The sequence below is a fragment of the Dipodomys merriami genome, unplaced genomic scaffold (assembly GCF_024711535.1).
Source record: "Dipodomys merriami isolate MVZ:Mamm:240054 unplaced genomic scaffold, mDipMer1.0.p SCAF_16, whole genome shotgun sequence".
Lineage (NCBI taxonomy): Eukaryota > Metazoa > Chordata > Mammalia > Rodentia > Heteromyidae > Dipodomys > Dipodomys merriami.
The window spans coordinates 8532708-8546503 of record NW_027202937.1 but is presented as its reverse complement, the minus strand read 5'-3'; the positions used below and the strand labels follow the sequence as shown (position 1 = coordinate 8546503).

The 13796-nt window shown below is 43.8% G+C and overlaps 1 protein-coding gene across 3 annotated transcripts in view; it reads left to right on the top strand.

Annotated features, from left to right (window-relative positions):
* Mapk14 (mitogen-activated protein kinase 14) overlaps positions 1-11758 on the top strand; it is a 63402-nt gene extending 51644 nt beyond the window's left edge. For 2 of the 3 annotated variants that reach the window (XM_070023885.1, XM_070023887.1), the window contains exons 10-12: positions 2889-2967; positions 7113-7286; positions 8790-11758. In XM_070023885.1, the coding sequence (XP_069879986.1) occupies positions 2889-2967; positions 7113-7286; positions 8790-8857 (321 nt within the window). In that variant the 3' untranslated portion in view covers positions 8858-11758. Of the gene's footprint in view, positions 1-1737; positions 1818-2888; positions 2968-7112; positions 7287-8789 lie in introns of all 3 variants that reach the window. The other variant, XM_070023886.1, reaches the window with a different exon arrangement.
* The last annotated feature ends 2038 nt before the right edge of the window (positions 11759-13796 follow it).

Sequence of the window (13796 nt, the reverse complement as noted above, 5' to 3'; positions counted from 1 at the left end):
AAAGTTTGTGAGACTCCTATCTCCAGTTAACCCGCAAAAAAACTAGAATTGGAGCTGTGGCTCAAGTGGTAGAGAGCCAGCCTTGAGCACAAAAAGCTAAAGGACAGCACTTGGTCCCAGAGTTCAAACTCAGGACTGGCATAAACAACAACAACAACAACAAAAAACAAACAGAAAATGCACTCAGCATAGGGAAAAGGTTAGGATGCGGCATAAGAAAAGGGATAAGTTGGATGTTTGTGGCTTAAGGATAGAGAATTTATTTGGTTGGTATCCTAGAACCTTGAGTAACCAGGGAAAGAACAAAACATTGTATTGCAAAAGCAAAAGCTTGACTCACAGTTTTTTCTGGAACTACAAGCTGACAGGAGGGGGATGTCATCACCTACTGATTAAAGAAGACAGAACCAGAACATGTCCAGGCCACGTACTGCTCCCAAAAAGGAAGATGGATGGCAGGATTCCAACATTGAAGGCCTAGCTAGTAGCCTACCATTGCTGGTTTACTTTGTGACCCTCTTTTCTGCCTTTGTCATTTCTCCAGGCTCATTTTACCAGATGGTTTCTTTAAAAGGTGCATCTACACTGTGTGATGACAGTGTGCTGGCTTTTGTCTTTGAGATAAGGGAGCAGAATGGAGCATGTGGTCCTAGCTCTGTCCCAGAGGCCAGCTGTAGACACACCTTAGCAGTAATCTGGCCACAAGGGAGTTGCAATCAGAGGTGGAGCTTAAGTATTAATTAGAGAAATTATTCAGGGAAGCCTTGAAGAGGCAAAATGATATGGCCATGGCTTTTATTGAAGATGATGCTGCAACTGAAGTAAGGAACTGATTTTAACAAGGAAGGAAAGTTGAATAAAGTTGAGGATTTAGAAAACAAGTTAACGCTTAGTTTTTATATTTTGGGGAGTAAGTGACTTATAATTGGGGAATTGTGGCCACAGTTACTTTGAAGTAGAACTTAAATGTGATAAAAACTCAGTTCTGCCTCCATCATAATCTGTTTTGCACACTTCCTCCCAGCTGTCTGTTCTGTGAAATTAATCTGTTACATTTACTCATTAGAGAGACTTGTGGAAATAATCTTTGTAGCATGTCATAATTCTGTCGATGGCTTGTGACTTCTATTTTGCCTCTGCTGTTATCCTCTAACTTGCCTCCCCTCCTCCACTTACCCTGTATGTTTGTGGCATGTATTTTGAATGTTCCACAGCTAATGTCTTTGAGACGGCATCACTTACCAATCTGCCCTTCCATTCATGTCTTCATTGGGAGGGCTGATGCCTTGGAGAACCAATGCCACAAATACTGAATCTCTTCCTTGATTGGATCTTTTATTTTCCTCAGTCATCTATTTTTAATCCCACAGGCACACAGGTTTTGGCCATTAGTTCTTGAAACAGTTCTCTGGCTGGCATCCTGGCTCAAGGAGCAATCAGATTCCAGGGGACCTAGACTATTGAACATTGAAGATGATGCTAAAAGCAAAGAAACGAAACTTTTCCTATGTGCATGGCTACTCCCTGGCTACGAGCCTAACAACCTGAGCCATTCACCAAAGCATGCCTTAACATGCAGCCTTGGGCACTAGCCTGGGGTGGGTGGGAGCAGGGTCTTGTTTTGTGTTGAGGGTGGATTTTTTTTTTAACTTAAAACTTGGAGTTGGAAAGTTTTTTGTTTTTGTTTTTGTTTTTTTGCACTGTGTGTTTAACAATGCCCTTGACAGGGGATCTAAGATATTAACCAGCTTCAGCAGATTATGCGTCTGACGGGGACGCCCCCTGCTTACCTCATTAACAGGATGCCAAGCCATGAGGTGAGAAAAACAGTGAGGCACCGGAGTGCCTCTCTCAGAAGGCTGCATTCTCTGTATTGCCACTGTGTAACTGACACAGGCTTCAGTGTCACTGAATGCTTGCTTGCATGTGTCCCAAGGAGTCCTGAGGCCATGACTGAGTGTGCTGTCGCAAAATGTCACGTTTGACATCAAACATCACCAATCAGTGGGATCAAGAATGAGTGTTAGGCTCGTAAAAATGGTATTCCTTTGGTATGTGGGCTTGTAAATTTAGGGTACAAGGGCCTGTGTGTTTCTTCCTGTAGTTAAAGTGATTACTATCATATGGCTTCATCCGAGGTGTAGTTCACTGACATCATTAGCATACTTTTCTGTTCACCTTTTTTTTTTAAAGTGCCGGTACTGGAGCTTGAACTCTGGGCCTCCTCCTCTCTGCTCAGTATTTGTGTTCAAGGCTGGTATTCTACTACTTGAGCCATACCTCCACTTCCAGCTTTTTGCTGGTTAACTAGAGATGAGTCTTTTTCTGCCCAGGCTAGGTTTGAACCTTGATTCTCAGGTTTCTACTTTCTAAGTAGCTAGGATTACAGGTGTGTGCTACCAGCCGGCACCTAGCTCACCTTTTTATTTTTTATGACTAAAAGTTCTATTTAAAATAAAATACACATGAAATTGAATAAATACGATTCTAGGTGGAACTAGAATCTCTCTTTACCAATTCTTACTTATTTAATATAACTAGTTTTACAGTCAATGGTAACTAGGCCCTTCTTTGTAAGATGCCCTTTCTATTTGGGGGAATGAGGCTAGGATCACAGAGGGCCCCTTCCCCTAACTTTGTTTCTATTGCTGCTGCATTTGCCCAATCTACATATATCTTTATTAAAGGTTTGACTGTTCTTTGTATGAGAGTGGTCTTATCTCTCTTTCTTGAAACCAATTATTTAATCTCCATAGTTAACAAGAACGGAATATGGCCATGTGTATGTCCAATTCCTATAACTTTCTTTTTAAGTCTTTGATGAATGTTCTCAATCAGGACCAAGATACTGTTGAACAAAGTCATTCTGAAAACCTTTATTTTTACAGGCAAGAAACTATATTCAGTCTTTGACCCAGATGCCTAAGATGAACTTTGCAAATGTATTTATTGGTGCCAATCCCCTGGGTAAGTTGATCATATTCTCATTTCATGGTATTGATTTGGTTGTGACATGAATTAGGAATTTGAAGAAAGTTTTTTCCTTTTACCAAATAAGAGTATTATCAATTAAATTTTTTATACTTTTTTATTGTAAAAATACTGTACAGAGGGGTTACACTTATGTCAATTAAATCTTGAAATGCGATCAATAATGGCATCTATTATTTGTGTTTGTGTTGTCACTTTTTTTCCTTCTCTGAAGTTTGTGGGACTTGAACTCTGGGTCTGGGCACTGTCCCTCAGCTCTTCATCTCAAGCCTGGCACTTTCCCACTTCACCACAGTGCCACTTCTTGTTTTCTGGTTGTTTATTGTACATAGAATCTTACAGACTTTCCTGTCTGGGCTGGCTTTGAACCATGATCCTCAGCTTTCAACCTCCTAAGTAGCTAGGATTATACCAGCACCCAGCTGTTACTTTTTTACAAAGTGTGTATGTGGGCTGGGCATTTGGCTCAGTGGTAGAGTGCTTGCCTTGCATGCACGAGGCCCTGGGTTCGATTTCTCAGCACAACATAAGCAGAAAAAGGGCAGAAATGGCTCTGTGGCTCAAGTGGTAGAGCGCTAGCATTGAGCTGAAGAGCTGAGTACAGCACCCAGGCCCAGAGTTCAGTCCCCATGACCTACAAAAAAGAAAAAGAAAAAGGAAGTGGCGCTGTGGTTCAAGCAGTAGAGCACTCGTCTTGAGCTGAAGAGCGCAGGGACAGCGCCCAGGCCCAGAGTTCAAGCCCCACGACTGACCAAAAAGAAAAAAAAAGAAAAATGTATATGTGGGCTGGGAATGTGGCTTAATGGTAGAGTGCTCATATGCATGAAGCCCTGGGTTTGATTCCTTAGTACCACATAAACAGAAAAAGCCAGAAGTGGCACTGTGGCTCAAGTGGTAGTTAGCCTTGAGCAAAAGAAACTCAGGGACAGTGTTCAGGCCCTGAGTTCAAGCCCCAGGACTGGCAAAAAAAAAAAAAAGTATACATGTAGCTGAGTGCTGGTGGCTTACCCCTTGTAATCCTAGCTTCGTAGACTGAGATCTGAAGTTCATGGTTCAGAGCCAGCCCAGGCAGGAAAGTCTGTGAGACTCTGTATCTCCAGTTAGCCACCAGAAATCAGGAAATGGAACCGTGGCTCAAAGAGTGCTAGCCTTGAGCAAATATGTTGGGACAGTACCCAGGCCCTGAATTCAAACCATCAAAAGAAAGGGGAAGCTGGAAAGGTGGCTCAGTGATAGAATGCTTGCCTTGCATGCATGAGGTCCTGGGTTTGATTCCTCGGCACCACATAAGCAGAGGAAAAAAGCCGGAAGTGGCACTGTGTCTCAGTGGTAGAGTGCTAGCCTTGAGCTGAAGAGCTGAGGGACAGCACCCAGGCCCAGAGTTCAGGCCCCACGACCGGACCCCAAAAAGAAAAAAGAAAAAGAAAGGGGAAATATATCTATGACCAACAGATTTAGTTTGAGAAATGAGTGGTACAGTAAAGAAAGGAAAGGAAACCAGGCACCGGTGGCTCACACCTATAATCCTTGCTACTCAGGAGGCTGAGATCTGAGGATTGTGGTTCAAAGCCAGCCCGGGCAGTAAAGTCTATAAGACTCTAGGTCCAATAAACCACCAGAAAACCAGAAGTGGCGCAGTGACTCAAGTGGTAGAGCACTAGCCTTGAGCTGAAGAGCTCAGGGACAGCACCCAGGCCCAGAGTTCAAGCCTCACAACCAACAAAAAAGAAAAGAAAGGACTTGAAAAATTAAGAGAGAAGACTGGGGCAGCAGGAAGGCGGGTACAAATGACAGCCTGTGGATTGTTCACAATATTGTCCCACACTGAGGGGAGGAAATAGTTGAAGCAAGGATGGGTGTTCAGCGGATCCACATGGTATCACCTGCAGGTGCTGTGCTCCTCTTATGTGCAGGGAGCTACCTGGTACACTCAGGTTCTTCCGTCTCCTCTGTTCCATAGAGGCTTACTCATCTATTCTGCTTTGCAAAGCTGACTTGCCTTCCTATGTTTTAGATTGATTCCATATTCCTTCCTCCTCCATCACCTCCAGATTCTAGCAGCTTCTCAGGAATTGCTCTATTCCTTAAAGCTGCAGGGCTGGTGTGGGCTTGAAATGGCCCCAGAAGGTAGCTTTGCCTGAGGCTCAGGTTCTCTAACCAAGGAAAGTATAGTAGACAGTGCTACTTATTTACGGGTAAACACAGAAGGACCAGAAGGAAAGCAGCATTGCCATGACAACTAGTGTCACCAGCAGCCTTTTCTTAACATTATATAATAGGATTGTGTTTGGTAATCTCACTGCATTTCCTCATGTCTGTGTGGGGCATCGCTCTGTTGAAGCATCCCAGCAACTCTGCTTCAGGCTTAGTGTTTTCCTTTTAAGGGTTGATGATCATGATGACCTCCTAAGAAATTGGGATAGGAGTGGGAATGTGGCTTAGTGGTAGAGTACTTGCCTAGCATGCATGAAGCCCTGAGTTCAATTCCTCAGTACCACATACAAAAAAAGCCAGAAGTGGTGCTGTGGCTCAAGTGGTAGAGTGCTGGTCTGGAGCAAAAGAAGCTCAGGAACAGTGCCCAGGCCCTGAGTTCAAGCCCCATGACTGGCACAAAAAAAAAAAAAGTAGGATAAAGGCTGGCTTGTGTAACCTGTTTTAAGAACTTCACCACAGAAGTTGTGAAGAGGGGTTTCAGAATGGGTGTGATAGTTCTTAAAATAGCAGAGATGCTCGTGCTTGGAAGCACATGGCTCTTCTGGATGAATTTGCGCCAGCCTTGGAGATGCAGAGTGTCAGATCTCCACTGTGTTGCTCTGCTGTCCAGGGATGAATTCACACTCTCTTTGGGTATGTAGGATTCTACAGTTCTTGGTTAAGGTTTACATCTGCTCTAGCATGCTCTCACTTGAGCTGTCCTGTTCCCTTCAAGGTTCTGTAGAAGCTCTGTGGAGCTACAAGTACTCAAAGATGTTGGCAAGAATTATGTGCTAGAAAGCCCCCCACCCCACCCTCTTTTTTTTTGTTTTTTGTTTTGTCAGTCATGAGCTCTTTTGCTCAAGGCTAGTGTCCCACCACTGAGCCACAGTGCTACTTTGGGTTTTCTGATGGTTAACTGGAGATGAGAGTCCCACAGATTTCCCTGCCCCATAAGCCACGAGTGCACAGCATGCTGGAAGTTTTGTCTTTGTTGTGTCTTTTATCATTTTGCCAGCCCCCATGGTTCAAATAAGACATAATTCACCTTTTAACTCCTTTGTTAACACACTCAAAAAGATAATTCTGTTTTTTGAAAGAGGAACATCCTTTTTCTGGAAGAGCAGCTTATTTAGGTCACACACATCCTGACAGATATCCCCATCTTCTGGCACTGTGACACTTCAGCATTGAAAAGAACCTGACATCACTTAGCAATCGAGACTGTCATCAAGTGCCTCAAAAGGAGCATCTGGTGTCACTCAGCATGGTACTTCTCTGAGTTCAGGCATGCCTGATGGCCCGTTGCCAGCAGCAGTGTCATAAAGTCCCTCTTGCTGCAAACAGTACGTCACCACTCATCAGGAGCAAGTACCCTGCATGCCGACTGAGCATAGATGCACCAGCCATCGAAGTGTTAGCAGCTCTGTTTGGTCAGCCACATAACACTAATGAAAATTCAGATTGCCCCTTGGATGTTAGTGTATGTGTTTACAGTTGTCAAAATCTTTGAGACATCTTTTTCTTACTCTGGCCTTACTCTTCATCCAAGTATAAGAAATGGTACTTTTTTCTCAGCGTGGCAAAACCCCATCATAGAATCTACATTCAGCTGAAAAGCAGCAGCCACAAAGATTTTTTTATTCTAAGGAGTGCAAACATCAGAAAACTGTGTGACTGGCAGTGCCCATGATACTTGCAAGATGAAACTTAGGAACTTGATCTCTTCAGGGAACTCCCCTCCTCTTAATTACATCTGGAAGGTAATTTGCAAAGTTGCAAATGCCTCTGTTTTGCCACAGTTATGTGGCATGCGCCATGTGATCATGGCAGTATTTATCCTCCGAGGTTACCAGGAGTTTTTTGGTTTTTTCCTAGCATGTTAATACTCTTCATTTTTCGTTTCTGTCTCTGGCACTGATTGATAGCTGTCGATTTGCTGGAGAAGATGCTCGTATTGGACTCGGATAAGCGGATTACAGCAGCCCAAGCCCTGGCACATGCCTACTTTGCGCAGTACCACGATCCAGATGATGAGCCAGTAGCCGATCCCTACGACCAGTCATTTGAAAGCAGGGACCTCCTTATAGATGAATGGAAAAGTAAGTCCTGAGGGCATGATTCACATGCACCTTGAGAATTTATACTGTAAAATCTTTTCTGGGTAAATCGCTCACCAAAGGCTTCAGGAAAAACAACAGCTGAATTACTCCATTCAGCTGAGTAACACTTAAGAGTTGAGGGCTGATGCAGAATGACCATCCCCTACTGATGGAGTCCACTCTAGATGCAGAGCATCTGGCCCCTGAGCTGCTTCATTTAGTCAGACAGTATAGTACTCCTCACATCTGTGTAGAGCCTTCGGGTTCTTTTTTTGTTTGTTTTTTTTTTGGTCGAGTCGTGGGGCCTGAACTCTGGGCCTGGGCACTGTCCCTCAGCTCTTCAGCTCAAGGCTAGCACTCTACCACTTGAGCCACAGCGCCACTTCCGGCTTTTTTCTTTTTGCTTATGTGGTGCTGAGGAGTCGAACTCAGGGCCTCAGGCATGCAAGGCAAGTGCTCTACCACTGAGCCACCTTCCCAGCCCTGAGCCTTCGGGTTCTTAAGAGGCTCTTCATTTATAAAAATCTAAGGTGAATGGGGAGTAGTAAGGCATTATAATTGTATAATTAATAGGGTTTTGAGACAAGAAGGATTTGTATCTTATCTGTTATCTAAAACCTATTGAGAGATACAGGCATAGAACCCGTATTTCCATTCCTTATTCTCTTTTTTTTTTTCTATAAATCACAAGTTCAGAACTCTAGTTAAATCATAAAAGCCAAGACTATCTTTGCTGCAGTTGTGAGTACTCTACTCTTTTACTGGGGGAAACTCAGGGCCTCATAATGTGGTTATACATTGTTGTTAATTTTTTTGCCGGTCCTGGATCTTGAATTCTCAAGCTTGTGCCCAGAGCTAGTGCTCTACCACTTGAACCACAGCTCCATTTCTGACATTTTGGTAACTTATTGGAGATAAGTCTCACGGACTTTTCTGCCCAGGCTCTCTTCGAACCATAATCTTGAGATCTCAGTAGCTATGATAACCAGTGCCTGGCTATATTTGCTATTTTTGGAGTAGGGTCTCTCTTCATGTCCCTACCAGCCTGAGCTGCAATCCTCCTATTTGTGCTTTCCTGTGTCACTGGGGATGACAGGTACATAGTACCACACCCAGTCATTGATTGAAATGGAGTCTCACTAACTGTTTACCCAGTTTGGCCTTGAACCATCCACATCTCTGCCTAGCCAGGATTTCAGGCTTGAGCCACCATGCCCAGCTTCTTCAGGCTTGAGCCACCATGCCCAGCTTCTTTATTCTTGAGCAGCTTCTCCAGAGCTTTAAAGAGAAGGCAGTCAGTGATGAAAGAAAAGAGAAGCAATGGCTCTCTGCACTTGGACTTGTTTGAATCATATGTCATACTAGGATCTCACACACAGACAATAAAGCCAGTTACTTGGAAGTAGTCCTCAAACCACTCACCTGAATGAGAGGAAGGATCTTGAACTTAGAAGTCAGAATGTCCACCAGCAAAGATGCTCACTCTTCCTTCCCAACTTCCAGGCCTGACGTATGATGAAGTTGTCAGCTTTGTGCCACCACCCCTTGACCAAGAAGAGATGGAGTCCTGAGGACCTGGTTTCTGTTCTGTTGCTCCCACTTCACTGTGAGGGGAAGGCCTTTTCATGGGAACTCTCCAAATATTATTCAAGTGCCTCTTGTTGAAAAATTTCCTCCAACGTGGATGGGGTGCGTGTGTGCATGGTGTGTGTGTGTGTGTGAGTGTGGATGAGGGTGTATGCATTTGTCTTTGTGGAAGGTGAAGAGCATAATGTGAGCTAACTCTGATCACAGTGACATTATGTGAAGTTGTGATGTCTGTGTCTGTCCTGCCTGCTCTTTTCCCCATCTGAGTACTAACCAGGCTCAGTCCTGCTTGGCTTCCCAGCTCAGATGAGATCGGATGCATTCAAGGTGGTATGGCCATAGACTCTGCCTACTCTTTCTGAAAGCTGGCTGAGGCAGACAAGAGCCACTATCTTGTTAGGATATGGAAAATACAAGGTGAAAAATATGACATGTCCCTGGACCTAGTCACGCTTTTGCCTCTTTGGCTTCTCCTGTGGCCCCACCATGGTCAAGTTCACGGAGTGAACTTGACCACATGCCACAGCAGCACATGGAGGAGGAACTCACCTCACTGCTTCAGGTCCAAGGCCTGCCCTCAGTGATGCCACAGCCGGAAAGGACCATCTGCCTTCTGTGCGCCAGCCTGTGATTAACTTGCTTAATAGTCTCAGAACTTGACACATTGTGTTTGAAACTATAAATATGTTTGTGCCTTAAAAAGGAGAGAAGGATGTGTAGATAATTGAAAGACTTCAGCTGCTGAAGTTCTGAGCCAAGCAAGTAAGACAAGAGCTGTGGGGTGGCCACTATGAGCCAGAAGAAACCAAGTGTGCATGTGTGCGCATGCGTATATGTGCATTTCCTCTCCCTCCAAGCCAGAGGGTGTTGCTTGCTTGTCACCTGCAAGACAGCTCTCCTGAGAATTGACCCCAGTAGTCAGGCACAGGTTTCTGCTGCTGTCTGTGTGCTTCCTGTATGCTCCTTCTTCCTAGCCAAGTGAGGATATGTTTGCACACCTTGCTGTTTGAGCATGTGCCGCTGCTCGTGCTGTTCTCCTCTGAAGGCCCTGGGCCAGGCAAGTCTGCCTGTGAAGACCTCCTGGGTGGTTCTGATCTTGTATCTCCCCAGCTGATGCTGTGGGCAAGTGACTTCATCCTCTGCAGCCCCCAGCGCTTTTTGGCGTTGAATACAGTTGCTACTCCAGGTGCTCTTGCTGGGAAAACCCGGAAAAGATGGAACAGGTGGATGGATAGCATTTTTATTCTTGCCATCTGATTTTCAACGAATTGTTTTCAAAGAGCTATGTTGGGAAAGCCCTGTCTTTCCCCAGGAACATCCCATACTTTGGAAAACAAGTCGTTCCCTTCTCTCCCAACTATCAATGCTAAGAACTATTTAAAATCAAAGTGAAAAATACAGAGCTCACGAGCCCAGAAACTCCTTTTGCTATCTTTCTCTAAATATGATTATTTAAAAAAAAAAAAAGAAAGGAAGGAAGGAAAACTGGTCAACAAGGTGTCTTTTCTACCCCTCCATGAAAAAAGGTCTTCTTGGCAGCTTAACGTTGATTGATTTTATGGTCTTGGTTTAGGGAGTAATACAATTTGTTTTAGAATTTTGTACATTGCAGGAATCCTTTGAGAATGTGATTCCTTTTGATGGGGAGAAAGGGCAGATTATTTTAATATTTTATATTTTCGCCTTTATAGATGAAATATCCTCAGGGGTAGAGAAGTGTTGCTGTTGTAATTTTCTGAATTTCAAGCATTCTGTGCTATATGAGGACCCATCTTATTTAAGCCTCTTGTGTACTAAGGAAGTGTAAAGCCAATTTCAGTATTGGCAAATCTTGTATTTAAGCCAAGCTTGTCTCCAGACTCGATTTTAGTGAGGTGATGTGCAGCCTCCAGAAGGCAAGGTGGGGCCCCGGAATCCACTGGAGACAGAAGGAAGGCAGCAGGCCCCAGTGGAGTCTCGGGTTATTTGCCTCACCTGGGATTCTGTGTGCTTACAGGAAAGTGAGTAGAAGAGCCTCACTCACCTTTGAAATCCTCACCATCAATAGCAAGATGAATTTCATCAGGATGTTTGGGTGTAAATGCTAGTGTGATTTCATACAGAAATACTGCTCTGAATATTGTGTGTATATACATATATATATACATCTGTGTGTATATGTGTATGTACATATATGTATACATATATAAGGTCTTTGCACATGTGACCACATATGTGTTAGGAGGCTTTGTGCTTGGAGAACCTGAACTTGAAACTGGGAAAGTTCTGTGGATTTTGAGCATAATCCTCCCAGTTTTTCTCAACAGAATTCTGACAAGGGAGAAGAGGAAACTGTATTTTATTTGTATTCATGAACTTGGCTGTAATCAGGTATGCCATATAGGATATCAGACAATACCACTGGTTAAAAATAAAGCCTATTTTTCAAATTCAGTGAATTTCTCAAATTTATTATGTGTTTCTCTTGATTGTTTTGATTTAATGCACAACATGGCATTGTATCAATATTCTTTCAACTGTGGCCTGGCATGAGATTCTTACAGGTCTTAACTCTGAACATTTAGAAAACATTTACTCATGTATTTATAATGAAGAGAATCTGGGTCTGAAAAGTGAAAAAAATAAACAAGGTGTTAGAAGCAGGGTTTGTATTACTGCAGTGTATCCATGTGACCGGGTGGGGCTCAGTCAACTGCCCCTGCTGGCCAAACCCCTCCCCCACTGCTTAGTTTTGTGCAGAGCCTGCTAAGAATGGTTTTCCATTTTTTCAAAGGTTGAGAATTATCAACAGAAGAAAATATTTTTGTAGCATGTGAAAAATCATGTCAAATTCAAATCTTGATGTCCACCAATAAAGTTTTATTGGAATATAATCCCACTACTTGTTTCCATATTGTCTGTGGCTGGTTTTGTGCTGTGGTTGACAGTTGAGCAGTCAAGACAGAGAGCAGAGCCTACAGCATGCAAACTATTTAACAGTAGCTCTATCCTAATGGCACTTGAAAATATCATTCATGGGGTTGGGAATGTGGCTTAGCAGTAGAGTGCTTGCCTAGCATGCACGAAGCCCTGGGTTAGATTCCTTAGTACTACATAAACAGAAAAAGTCAGGAGTGGTGCTGTGGTTCAAGGGGTAGAGTGCTACCCTTGAGCAAAAAGAAGCCCAAAGACAGTGCTCAGGCCCTGAGTTCAAGCCCCAGGACTGGCAAAAACAAAAAACAAAAAAACCCACACAAAACAAAACAAAAAAATACCATTCAAAACTAGTGAGTTTTTTTCACAGGACTAAAGAGCCTCACACAGCTGGGTGCTCAGGTCACTTGCTGCTGTATGTCCTAGCTTAATGTCCTGGGAGTGACACCTGATGGGAGCCCTGGGTGGCTCAGGAGAATATGGAGAACAAACTATTTTGTCATGTGTCTGCTAGCCCCTGGATGGCACTAGGGACAGTGGCAGTGAGTGGAGGCAAAGAAAGCTCAGTCTTCATTCCTGGGCTCAGTGACTTCATAAAAGCCCTGGTCCTCACATGGGGTACAGGTGCTGCTGTGGAGGTCACACGACTGTGGGGACAATCTTGCCCTCACACACTAGACATGGCTGAGGCCTTCCTCTTCCTCCTGAAGAGGAGGGTAGGCCTGTTGAGCCCAAGGAGACCTGGCACCACAAAAGTCATACTAAGTGAATAAAAACACTTAAAACTCCAGACCTAAAACATCATAAACTGGGCACCAGAGACTTATACCTGTAATTCTAGCTCCTCAGGAGGCTATGATCTGAGGATTGTGGTTTGAAGCCAGCCTAGGCAGGAAAGTCTGTGAGGCTCACCTCCAGTTAAATATCAAAAAACCAGGAGTGAAGCTGTGGCTCAAGTGGTACAGTGCCTGCCTAAAGCAAAAAAAAAAAGCCTAAGGGGCAGCAAGTATCTAGGCCCTGAGTTCAAGGGTCAATACTGGTATGCACATACACAAACCCACACAGTATGTAGAGGACTTGGGAGGGAGGAAATCTCACTGGGACTGTTAGCACAAAGGCGCAACAAAATTATACAAGCTTCCTTGTAATTATTAGGTACTGAGGACTGAACCCAGTTCCTCACACTTGAAAGACAGGCACTCTACCACTTGACCCATTTCCCCAGTATGTTTTTGGTTTGGAGACAGTCTCACTAACTGCCCAGCTGGCCTTGAACTCACAATCTTATCTATACCTCTTGGGATGTATAGGCATGTACCACCACACCCACCTAGCACAAATAGATACTCTTCTCATGAGCATAGAATGATTCAAGCATTCGATTTTTAGATTTTTTTGTTGTTGGTTGTGGGGCATGAACTCTAGGCCTGGTCGCTGTTCCTCAGCTCTTCAACTCAAGCTAGCCACAGTACCACTTCCCACTTTTTCTGCTTATGTGGTGCTGAGGAATTGAACCCAGGGCCTCTTGCATGCTAGGCAAACACTCTACCACTGAACCAACTTCCCAGCCAGATGAAATATTTTTTCATAAAACATGGGGCTGGGATGGTGGCTCAGTGGTAGAGCACTTGCCTTTTATGCATGAGTCTCTAGGTTCGATTCCTCAGCACCACATAAGCAAAAAAAAAAAAAAAAAAAAAAAAAAAAAAAAAAAATTTAATATCCTACCATACTCTTGTTTAGAAGTACCCATCAAGACCTACCTCATCACTGTTCTGAAACTGACATCCATCTGTCAGCAGTTGATAGTTGAGTTTTCTAGCATCAAATCTGTTCTACAATGAACTGCGACAAATCTGCCATCATTCTCAAGACTTTTGGTTATTGCAATTAGTCTGCATTTTTTTAATCATTTGTCACATGTTTACGATAGTACCCTAGAGAGCAGCAGACTAAGATTTAGGCAGGTAGACTCTTCAGGTTCACTTATATAGCAAAGGCTAGTTCAGA